This window comes from Bicyclus anynana, chromosome 6 (genome assembly GCF_947172395.1).
Source record: "Bicyclus anynana chromosome 6, ilBicAnyn1.1, whole genome shotgun sequence".
In the NCBI taxonomy this organism is placed as follows: domain Eukaryota; kingdom Metazoa; phylum Arthropoda; class Insecta; order Lepidoptera; family Nymphalidae; genus Bicyclus; species Bicyclus anynana.
This window is the reverse complement of record NC_069088.1, coordinates 9,606,204-9,618,983: the sequence shown is the minus strand read 5'-3', so window position 1 is coordinate 9,618,983 and position 12,780 is coordinate 9,606,204. Positions and strand designations below refer to the sequence as shown.

The 12,780-nt window shown below is 33.6% G+C and overlaps 1 protein-coding gene across 1 annotated transcript; it reads left to right on the top strand.

Annotated features, from left to right (window-relative positions):
- The first annotated feature begins 1,039 nt into the window (after window positions 1-1,039).
- Window positions 1,040-12,631, top strand: LOC112052199 (zinc transporter 9). Its single transcript, XM_024091190.2, has 12 exons — window positions 1,040-1,664; window positions 4,859-5,058; window positions 5,136-5,208; window positions 5,442-5,571; window positions 6,230-6,368; window positions 7,010-7,165; window positions 7,317-7,428; window positions 7,724-7,934; window positions 8,977-9,094; window positions 9,171-9,245; window positions 9,326-9,439; window positions 9,841-12,631. The coding sequence occupies exons 1-12, from the start codon at window positions 1,277-1,279 to the stop codon at window positions 9,883-9,885; spliced, it is 1,761 nt and encodes a 586-aa protein (XP_023946958.1). The 5' UTR covers window positions 1,040-1,276; the 3' UTR covers window positions 9,886-12,631.
- Window positions 12,632-12,780: the final 149 nt, after the last annotated feature.

The window sequence follows — 12,780 nt, the reverse complement described above, 5'->3', positions numbered from 1 at the left end:
AGGCGTCTCGCAAGTCGCTGGCTCTGAGTTCTAGCTACTAGCTCTTTTAACTTTTGAGCCTCTCGTGGAAAAAGTACAAAGGACATGGCAGATGACTCAGACCAATTACATAAGGACTGACTCGCTAGACGCCTGTCAAAGATTAAGAATCAACGAACTAACTCGTTTAAAAAATCTATTGCTATAGAATAGTATTAATTTTAAAATCGTTTTCGCCCTAAAAATGCCGGTTCGTGTAGTTAAATAGCATAAAAAACGGTCAACAACTTTCACTTTACTAAAAAACAAAGTTACGTTTAATATATTGTAGGTATTTTTAGGTTAATTGTATCAATTTTGTAGTAAAAATAATACTAAAAAGTATCTTTTATTACATCTCTGCCCACATTTTGGACTTTTCAACACAAAAAAAAAATCAATTCTAGCAATCAGTTTTTCAGTAGGTAAGGCAGAAGTACGAAAATGCCTATGCCAGTCGAGCAAAATATGTCGTACGTTTACGTCACGTACAATATCGCAACTGTTAGTGCGAGTCGATATTTATGCGAACTTTAATGCATGTAAAATCATAACGATTTGGTAATAGTTATAAAATAAATACAGAGGGGGAGACCAGCGTATTGAATACCTTGCCTCTGGGTGAACAATTACATGTTGTGTATTTCATATGACTGTTAAGTATTTTAAAATAAAACAAACACCAGTGTATCTGTATAGTTTCAAATGATTTTGCATACCTTGTAACATTCTCCATTTTGTTGGTGAATTTGGGTGCGATACTAGTCCATTTGTATTTGGTCTGTGGGCAGAACTAAAAGGCATTGTTGAAAATCGGGCTCAAAAGGGCTAGAACCCAGAGCCGTAAAGCTCATTATTAAAAAAAAAAAAAAAAAAAGGCATTGTTGACTACGGATGAAGTCATTTTGTCTATGGAAGCTATTTTGTCTATCATCCATAGATAATAAATTAATTATTCTGCATCTGTCTCTGGTTTAACATCTGTCAAGTGTCAATGTCAGGCATGAGTCAATGTCATTATGTCAATGGCCAATGCAAATAAGCAAAGCAAAGCAAAGCAATGCATAAATTTTTTTCAAAGTAAAAGTATTTCAAAGATTAATTAATATTATATTCTCTTCTGTACAGTATTTTTTAGATACAAAATCTTAGTTGTGATCGAAAAATAAGGATTCCAAATATGTATTCGATTATATTTTAAGTCAAATAAATAAGATTACTTTTTAGATTCTCATGAGATTTATTAATAATTTTAAACATGATCATGTTGCCTTCGTTTGCTTCTACTTTTTATAGAAAATTTGGAAGACATTATGTCCAAATAAAACATTACAATTCATGCATCGCAGCATACCGTGTACTACAAAGAGATAATATTTTCTCAGTAGATATAAATAAGAAGCTGTGTAGGTATTTTCGTTCATCTGTGTGCCTAAATGACAAAAGCAAAAAAATAGATATAAAGGATATTAAGCTGAATGCAAATGAAGACAAAGGAACAGAAAATGTGGTTAAACAGAAAGCATTGGCTAATAATATAATAGTCAAGACAGAAACGGATGTTGATAATATAGTCACTAAGGTGACCATAGAGAAGCCAAAAGTTCAACAAGAAGCTGCTGAAAAGCAAGCTGTGGTCCCACCAAGTAAGAAATATTTGTTAAGTATCAAGCCCTAGGTTTTTGCTGATACAATTTATTTGAGCCTGGGCTTAACTGGGCAGTTAAGATACGAAAAGTTAAAATATTGTTATAAACTCATCTATAATCAAATAATTAATATCATACCCTTGCTGTGTATACCTTCCACTAGTCAGTTGAGTTCTGTATTTCCAAACTTTCAAACAAATTACATTTACTGTGCTCTTTTAAAATCAAAAGTTTATTGATAAAAAATTTAGTGTCTCTGGATGCTCAACAGAAATGATACCTTAAACATGCTTCTGTATGTGTAAGAAAAAGAAATGTAAGGTATAATGTTAAAAATCGGATTACCCTTCCATTAAAAGTCACCACTTCAATAGACAATCACGCTTGTAAACTTAAATGAACTAAGGTTTTTTCAATATGATCTTTCTATAGTCCACAACTTTAGGCTTTTTACACAACAATATCACTTCTCAAAAAGGTTCTTTTAGGGTGACACTTTTCGTTTCGATTCACATACATTATATTTTTAATAATAAGCTTTACGGCTCTGGGTTCTGGCCCTTTTGAGCCCGGATTCACAAACAATAAATTAATTATCTCGGACCAATAATAGAAAGACCTGCCTCGCAAGACGTTACCTCTCTGTCAAAGAATCAACGATCTATTTACCTATATAGAGCGGGGCATTTAGAAGTGTTTGTAAAGTTGAAAATGTGTACGCGTGTATAAAAACTAACAAACGCGTTAGATTGTTCGGTTGTATCGATGTTTCATTGTTGTAATCGTTTTCGTCGTCTAAAAAACTCCCTAAATATTCTGGTTTGTGTAGTAAGTAGTTCAATGGCATGAAAAACGGCCAACGACTTCTAATTCAGTAAAAGATGACGTGACGTTCAATTTGAAAATATTTCTATTTTATTTTTGTTATTCTTAACATGTTAGCCCTTGATTTCAGTCTCACCTGATGGTAAGTGATGATGCAATCTAAGATGGACGGTTTGATTTCTACACGACATCATACCGGAACGCTAAATCGCTTAGCGGTACGTTTTGTAGGTAGGGTATTAACCAGCCAGACCTGGCCCAATTAAGAAATCCTCAATCGGCCGGGGATCGAACCTAGGACCTCCGTCTTGTAAATCCACCGCGCGTACCAGTGCGCCACGGAGTGTCGTCAAAAAAATAATTATAATTAATAATAAATTTGTAATAAAAACAATATCTAAAAGTAAAATCGATTCTATTCTTCTAACGAACGAACGAACAGCAAAACATCGATCCATTAATTTAACGTTCTGTGTACAGATTATATTATTCTTGTTAAATATTTTCGATGAGTGAGTTTACCTCGTCCCCTTCAAAAAACGACAGGCAATTTTGTTTCTGCATTTGGGTGCGATTTCATTTCCATGTCTAATTCGTCTATGTTAATTATTATATAGAGTTTGCACAATGTTGGGCAAAATTTGCCCAAAAACGATAAACGACATAAAAAGAACCTTAAATACCCCAAGCAGACATGAGTCACAAACCATTTTGAAAACCAAAGATATTAAGATTTATGGGTATTAAATGTGCATTTATAAAATTAAATAATAACTTTAATGATTTTTATAAATGTCGTATTTTCATATCAAAAGAAGATGTTTTCTTTTATTTTAATGGGAATTTTACCTTTCATTTATTGCAGAATTACCCTTTAATATGATTATTTTTTTTGATTTTGTGTTATTAAGTGAAAGAAGATTTGACATTTCACAGTTCACACTTCACAGCACAGAACACTACTTTATTTGTTGTCTGTGACTAATACTCCTACCTCACAGTATTCGTTAATGATTCGTTAACTAAATCCAGTCTGTTGTGCGTATTTTCTTCCTTTGTAATTTTTGTTATTTCGTTTTGTTCTCGTTTCGTTGTTGTTGTTAATTATTGTTTATTTGTTGTTTGTTTTTCGCGCGTATCTTGTATGTATTCTTTATTACCTCATATCTTCGAAACCGCTGAACGGATTTACGTAATTCAGATATCCTTAGATTTGTTTTAATAACCCAAGTGTTCTTAGATAGGTGAAATTAGAAAAAAAACCAACAAGACGACTGTGAGATGCTATAGAATCGAGGTGATTTTTTTTTTTTAATATTGCAACATGGGAATCAAATTCAAGGGCTTTTTGTGAGAATTTCAAAATGGTATATAATGGCCAACAAAAAACTACAATTAGAAAAACGTTAATTATTAATTGTTTATACATAATACGCGAGGCGGACGACTATAAGGTTTATGAAGTGTAGTTATAAAACACCTTAAATAGACTAAATTAAATATATTGATTATAAAAATCGACATGTGCGAGTCGGATTCGCCCACCGAGGGTTCCGTAGATTTTTTTTGAATATTTACTTATCCTCGGTTGGACGTAGGTATACATTATCGTACTTTGTAACAAACGTAACAAATAAATCCAAAATTCGCCATCTATCTAACTAAAAAATAAATTAATTAAATAAACAAATAACCCGACTGCATATGATACAAAAACTGATTAAACTAAAGTCGGGACCTATTAAAAAATGTAGACGAAAATCATTCTATTCAATATAATAGGTCCCGACTGTTTTCTACACTTCTGGACTGAGCTTTTTTTTTCTTCAGTTTTTGTATCATATAGGCAGTCGGATTTTTTATTTGTTTAATTAATTAATTTATTAATTTTATTTACTTTAGTACGAAAATGAGTGAAGCGGAGCCTGGTACTAGCCGGAGCAGTTATTCCGCATTGCTATCGTTTCCGTCACCAAAAAAGAAACGTACGAAGCAAACACCCTTATCGTCCCCCGAGAAAACCGTTTTGATTAATGTGTTTAAATATGTCGAGGATACCTTATGCTTGCTTATACATAATAAAAAAAACAAAACTATAAGGGTTCTTTATTGACTACGGAACCCTGAATATAAGTGAAACATTATCTGTTAGATAAATAACAGGATATAGGAATATAGAATAAAAAAAATATTTGTTTATCAAATCAAGTTTTATTTCATGACAATATTCGTTCATAATGCTGTAGTAAAATGTTGAGCATCCCTGAATCATATGTTTTTGTTTATTTACATTGTTTAAAATACCTACCCGATCTGACTATAGGTCTGCTATCCATACTTCTATAATAATTATGATATATTTTTAGAAAGAAAGAGACTTCTGATTGATTTTTCGGCATCATACACTGAACGTAACTTTATAACACCAATGAGGGCTATGACAGAGTATTTACTGAAGCAAACAGATTTGGAGAGTTTGCCAAAGGTGCTAAGAAGAAGTCCATATGAATCTGAACCACCTATTACAGTTCACTATAGAAAAGATGTTGAAGCAAAAGCTATTGAGGTAAATATTTTTTTTGATGTTATACCCATTAACTGTGTAAAGCAATAATATGTAATGTAAATCTTTATAAAATTTAGGTATGGGGTTCCAAAGATTCACTTGATAAAGAATTACTAAGAAGAGAGTTGGATAGGAGAAGATATGAACAAGGTAATTAAAAAAAATAATAATTTTAATTAAAATATTTTCAGAAAAAAAGGCTTTGATCATTAGAAATAAGATAATTTTTCTATTTAAAAATTAACAAAGTTGTAATTTGCACACCCCGTAAATATTTTATTGAGTGATAGAGGTATTATTTTAGCTTTGGTGAGATTCCTTTAAATCAGTGCTGTTAAATTATATAATAAGTAATACTAATAAGCCTAAAAATACAATTTCAGATGTCTTCACTGTCAAAAGAAGACTCAGGAATTACAGAAGAGAAATGGGCCACAAGAGATTAAAACATGGTGTAGAAGAAATGGGATTAAGAACTGTCTCTGGAAGAGTTGTGCTAACAGCTATTGCAATGTGAGACACATTTTATACAATTCATAATAAACAAAAATAAATTTTAATGTGAAACATCTGTATTGGTGTGATTTGGCCATTAACCTCTTAAAATAAAAGGACGTACAATCATGTAGAAAATTTCTTAAAAACTGGGCAATTTTGCTTTGACAGTTTTAGAAAATTATACCAAAAGGCCTTTAAATATAGTCTGATATTCAATACCCAACCTTAAGGATTGAGTTTAAGGTTGAATTTGCAAATGTGACTACTTGAATTGAGTGCCAAGATGTTGTGTTTGGAATTCATTGAGTTTTTGGTCACAGATTGTGCTTTTTAATAGGAGATCAATGGATTTGGCAGTAAAATTGGCTTTAATACTGTAACTGCAAAGATTGTGATAACCCCATTATGCTGCCGCTTTCAACTCATTTATGTGTGTGCACTATGAAACTTCTACTATGGGATTTCAGTGGTGCCCAACTTTTTTTATAAAAAAACAAAAACCACTTTCCAAAACAGTTTTTATGAATATGAATATTTGAAAATTTTAAATAAAATATAGATATATTGATATCTATTTTCTATATCTATTATTAAAGATTCTGTCAAAAAATATTACCTTATGAGATTTGTGATTTTGAAAGGTATGGGTTTTACTAGGATGTTTTTATTACAGAAATGGGTGTAATTTTGTCTTCAAATTTTGTGCATGGCTGTACACTGGATCACACAGTTTATTCTCAGAGTGCATACATTCTCTTGCTGATACAGTAAATCAATTGATATTGGCTTATGGCATACATAAATCAGTGCAAGTAAGTTTTGTAATTAATATTTTTTTGTATTCTTTATTGTAATATTTTTTTTATTTTTTATTATAAGTTTGAGACATGTTTTTTGTAATTTATTTAGCTGAAAAACTATCAAAAATTAATAAAAACTTAAACCTTTTATAATGTAATTGCATTACCCTTACATTTTTTGGATGAATTACTTAGATACTAATCAGCTGTGAACCTAACTTGCATCATATCATCATCATTATGATCTTATCACATTAGGGTCAGGAATGTGTTTGATTTAAAGAATGTCAAGTTCACTGAGATTATTATTGTTCATCGAATACATATTATGCAACCTTGGCTGAGTTTGTTGTGGGCTCTTCTCGGACCAAGGTGCGTTTGTAACCCTCGTAAATTTAATTTTAAGTTTTCGGCTATTATTAGCACCATTAGATTAATTTAAATTATGAAATAACTTGACCTTTCAAAAGTGCTTGTAAACTGCGCCTAATTAAAATAAATGAATTATAAATTTTTTTTGCATACATATGTGAGTATTAAAATTTTACTTCGGTAGCACAAAATTTTCAGAGATTTCTTTCTATCCTGATTGTTAACAAAAACCAGTACCAATGAGATTAATTATATAGTATTCATTATGTTTGTGTTATTAGATTGCAGATCCCGACCACCCATATGGTTATACCAACATGAGATATGTTTCATCTCTAATATCGGGTGTGGGTATCTTCTGTGTGGGATGTGGACTATCTTTCTACCATGGAGTCACAGGGATAATAGATCCGCAGCCCCTGCACGATTATTACTGGGTATGTTATGATACAAACATTGTTGCATCTTTTTTCCAAACTTATTCTGTAATTTTTTTTTTACAGAAGTGGGATACCACTTCTGTAAAAAAAATTACCCACCTAGTGATTGTACTGATACAAACTAAACAAAAAAATAACAATATTACAGGCGTATTTTGTGCTTGGAGGAGCTGTAGTATCGGAAGGCGCCACTTTAATGGTAGCACTCAGTGCTATTCGAAAAGGCGCCAAAGAGGCTCACATGTCTTTATATGAGTATAGTAAGTACCTAGTTCTTACGCGACTCCAGAATTTTGTGGTGTACTAATGTGTAACTAATGTAAAAATGTGTGGAGTACCTAGTTTATTATAGAAGTTAATGAAAAACATAAATAATGCTATCAGCATAAGCATAAGCATTATATTATAAAGTCACTAAATTCACGACAATTTAGTTTGTAGCAGTAGAGAAACCAGATCGATTAAATTTAATGTTACGTTATTTTCTGTGTTATGAACGTTTTTCTGAAGATATAATAGTCGTTATGTGGAGGAATAAGAAGATATTACTTTCAGTAATGCGTAGTTCGGACCCGTCAGTCAATGTGGTGTTGTTCGAGGACACGGCCGCCGTGGCCGGTGTGGTGGTCGCGGGCAGCTGCATGGCCATATCGCAGTACACGGGCAGTCCGCTGCCCGACGCGATCGGCTGCATCCTCGTGGGCACGCTGCTCGGCGGCGTCGCGTCCTTCATCATACTGAGCAACGTCGGCGCACTTGTTGGCAGGTGAGTGTTGTATCATATCGCAGTACACGGGCAGTCCGCTGCCCGACGCGATCGGCTGCATCCTCGTGGGCACGCTGCTCGGCGGCGTCGCGTCCTTCATCATACTGAGCAACGTCGGCGCACTTGTTGGCAGGTGAGTGTTGTATCATATCGCAGTACACGGGCAGTCCGCTGCCCGACGCGATCGGCTGCATCCTCGTGGGCACGCTGCTCGGCGGCGTCGCGTCCTTCATCATACTGAGCAACGTCGGCGCACTTGTTGGCAGGTGAGTGTTGTATCATATCGCAGTACACGGGCAGTCCGCTGCATCCTCGTGGGCACGCTGCTCGGCGGCGTCGCGTCCTTCATCATACTGAGCAACGTCGGCGCACTTGTTGGCAGGTGAGTGTTGTATCATATCGCAGTACACGGGCAGTCCGCTGCCCGACGCGATCGGCTGCATCCTCGTGGGCACGCTGCTCGGCGGCGTCGCGTCCTTCATCATACTGAGCAACGTCGGCGCACTTGTTGGCAGGTGAGTGTTGTATCATATCGCAGTACACGGGCAGTCCGCTGCCCGACGCGATCGGCTGCATCCTCGTGGGCACGCTGCTCGGCGGCGTCGCGTCCTTCATCATACTGAGCAACGTCGGCGCACTTGTTGGCAGGTGAGTGTTGTTCAGTTTTGGTGATTTTCAGCGACAAACAGTTCATAGCGAAATTGAGGAGGAGATAAGGAGGGCTTCTTTTTTACGCAGAGTTCAAGAAGTGTAGGTAATAGTGTGCCAGTTTAGCCAGAGCCTACTCGTAGCTAACTGAAACTTAATTAATATTTGTCTACATTTAAATGAAATGGAATGATGACTAAACTACCGTTTACCTATTTCAGATCATTCTTTAAAATACGAAATGTCTTATTTGACTACCTTTAAACATCTTAATATTATTATTAGACTGTAACCAATCTAATTTTGGTATCTGCTGTGATATTAAAAAGCATTACCTGGTATTTTACATTTTTAGTTTTACATCGTAAAACATATAAATAAAATATTGTTACAGGTCCATTCCACAAGAACAGTTAGACGAAATCAATAGCGTTTTAGAAAGGGATTTCATGATCCGAGCCATACATGACGTTAAGGGTATTGATATAGGTAGCAACCTTATTAGGTATAAGGTATGACCAGTTTTATACTAATGCTATTAATTATTGCTATAATTATGATAAATTACATAATAATCTATAATTTCAGGCAGAAGTGGACTTTGATGGCAGAGCGTTAACTAGATCTTATTTAGAAAAACATGACCTTAATATGTTAATGGAGGTGAGTACCACTTGGGGTGTTGAAATAAAACACGTTGAAAAATTGTTATGAAATTTTTCTAAAATTGAATGGTGTTTCAGGATATGAAAAAAATAGAAACAATAGATGATGTCGAATCATTCCTACTTAAGCATGGTGAAAATATTGTCGACATGTTGGGGGGAGAAATTGATAGGATAGAATTGAAATTAAGGGTAAGATTTATACTATTTCCTTGTTTGACTATTGAATTTAACTATGGCAACCATAGTGAAATTCTGCAGAGTGAAAGCTGACCCAGCAAATGTTATTTATTACAAATAGGGGTTGATGGTAGGGTCAAAATTTAGGGTTGTAAGTATTTTACAATGCCACATCATAAAAAAGTTAAAATATCCAAAAAATAGAAAAAAAAATGGGATGGACCACCCTTATCACTTAGGGCTATGAAAAGATGTTGGCTTATTCCTACCTAATACAAAAAAATCATAAAATCGCTCCAGCCATTTCGGAGGAACGAGTATTTTATATGCATACGGCCTTGCAAGTTATGATGAAAACAAATGTTCATTTCCTATTTAAGTATATAGACTAATTTATATTTTATTTATTTCAGAAAAAGTTTCCGCAAATCCGGCACTGTGATCTAGAAATATTATAAATAGTTCGTTGTATGGTAATGTATTGCTAATAGATCGTTGTTAATTATAAAATAAGCTGTTGTTGCAAACGATTATTTTCATAGAAATAATAATAATCAGTGTTCTTGTCAACATATTATATTACCTATAATACCTATTGGCATAAAAATAACTGAAATGTACCCAGCTTGTAATCCTTAGCCTTATATTCGTATCTACAATAAAAATAAGTAGTAAGCGTTGTCATAAATTTTAGTATTTTCATAACAAACAAATTCTATACAATAGAGACTTTGGTCATGTTGATTTACTTACAAAGAGGAATGTCCACCGGCCCATACCAAGTCGGCCCAGGGAACCCAGGTATACATACCCCCGTATAAAAGTATATGGAGATGATAATATGATGTTTAAATGATTATTTGGTTTAATAATTAGCTTAATAAAAGTATGTTTCTTGAAGGAAAATACATTTTTTAGGACAAATGATCGCCGGTGAAAAAGCGGCGAAGTAACATTTGAAGCTTTATTATTTTTTTCTGTTACCAACAAGCGTAACAAACAAACCAATTGTATGTCTTCAAAACATATCGTAAAACTCAGTCTGTATGGTCAACGATCTTAGCTTGTCCCCGTTGTGAACAAATTAAAAATGTTGTAAAACGTTTTTGATAAAGTAATGATTTAATTATTAAAGTAGTATTATCAAGATTTTTTTAGATAAAAGTAAATTGCCGGGTGGTTAGGGTAGGCCAGGGCCGGGGTGAGCATTCCCTTTTTAATTTTTTAGCAATATTAATTTGTTTAATTTTAAAACAACATAAAAATATATTATAGTTTACGAGTATATACCAGTAGTTAAAATTTATTTCTTGAATTTACTAATACATTTATAGCACATTTACTCGTAGGTACATTTATCGCACGTGAAGTGAAGTTGTAATTTAGATTGTGTTTTCAATGTTCAGCCATTGTTGGTAGTTGTACCTACAAATTAAGTTTTTTTTCAATTACAGTTATTCAATGTAGGATGGTTGACCTAAGGCAGGTGCAGTATTTATTCTCGAATATAATTTATCATTATATCCCAAGGTCTCAAACGGACAAACGATATATTCGTGTATATAAACTACCTAATTGTTTTGAAATATATTGGAAATATCTAAGGCGACAATTAATGTTGAAGCGAAAAAACAAACTCAAAAAGGCTGGATAACGAAAGGATAACTCGAAAGGTCGAAAAGGTTTACTATTATGACGTCTTATGGATTCTTTCAATAAAACTACAGAACCCTAAAAGGATGCCTATTTGGAAATTTCAAGTTTAGAGGAGGGAAATTAGATGAGGTTGAGGATTTTATCTGGGAAATACTCTAAAGTTAGAAGGGTCACGGTTTTCAGGCAATTAAATCGCGGGCAGTAAATTAATAATGGGGTAGGTACGTACCTACTTTTCAATTACACTGACATGTTTTTTCAAATTATGTATAAAATTATTATAGGCCGCGTGGCGCAGTGGTTAGTGGGGCTCGTTACTGCATCCATGGCCGTGGGTTCTATTCCCACAACTGGAAAATATTAGTGTGATGAGCACGAGTGTTTTCCAGCGTCTGCATTATTTTTTTATACTATCTATGTTTACTTGGGTAGATAGTTGTGTGTATTGTCCAAATCAATATATTCATTTATATCAAGTAGGTAAGACTTTGATGTTTTTTAATTCGTAAGTTTATTCTGTCATCTAGTTTTAACAGACCTCTTCAAACTAGAAGAATTAACATTTTAATATAAGCAGTATTGCGCTTTATCACATCTCGTTCACAGAAGTACATTTATACCGCCATTGTTGTATTTCGATTTGAAGAGTTCGTTTGTAATATTAAAGGTACTTGAAGTTTAATATCTATAGCCTGGGATCCGTGAAACAAAACAAGTGATTACTATCAAGTTAATTTTCCGTGAGTAGCTTCATCTTTTGGTAAACTACCCTCCTCCCAACTTGTATCAATAACGAGGTTATTAAAAGTTGTTACTAACCAGCTGTTTATTTTTACTGTTGCTTAATTAATAGTTAAACAACTTAACACCCACAATGACCTACAAATTGCGTGGTAGGTACATTGTCTCCTTCCGACGCTCGGAAATTTTTATTACCTGGTAACCCAGTTAGCTACCAAAATGAAGAATTTTCGTACATAAAAAAGTTAAGTGTCTCATCAAGATGAAGCTACACTTACGGAAAATTAACTTGATAATCACTTGTAAATTTGTTTCACGGATCCCGGGCTATTATGCTTTGTTTATAAACGCTGGGTAGCGCAAAGTGCTTTACCTATATTCGTAGTGCAGTGAAATGATTTTTTATAGCCGATGATTTTCCCACTTACCTATATAAAAGAAGAGCTTCTTCCGCTAGATAGGAAAAGATTAGTGATTTATTGTAGTAGATATATAATGTTTCGTATAACGAACTAACGCAAATTTCCGACTGAATGACGGAAGTACCAACTAAAAATATATAGAAAATCAAATTGAGTTATCGAAAGATTGGAACGAGTTTGTATGGATGTACTGTGGCTAGACTACTTTCTACAGATCTATTTGGAGATACTCCAAGTAGGCACATAATGTGGTCAAGGATAATGTTATTGTTATAAAACTGTGATTTCTGTTGTATATAGATCCTAATTACTAAGTATAAAATATGTAGTTCTAAATCTAAATATATATGTATAATTTAAACTGTAAATAAAGCTGTTAAATTAATTTTATTGTTTTAAAATAATATTCCTACAGGATTCAAAATAATAGTCTTATATCTGAAATTATAATTTAATTGGTACAAAATATTAATTTAGGTACAATTCATTTATGATAAAAGTTAATTGAGTGATGACATCCAAAATAATAAACAC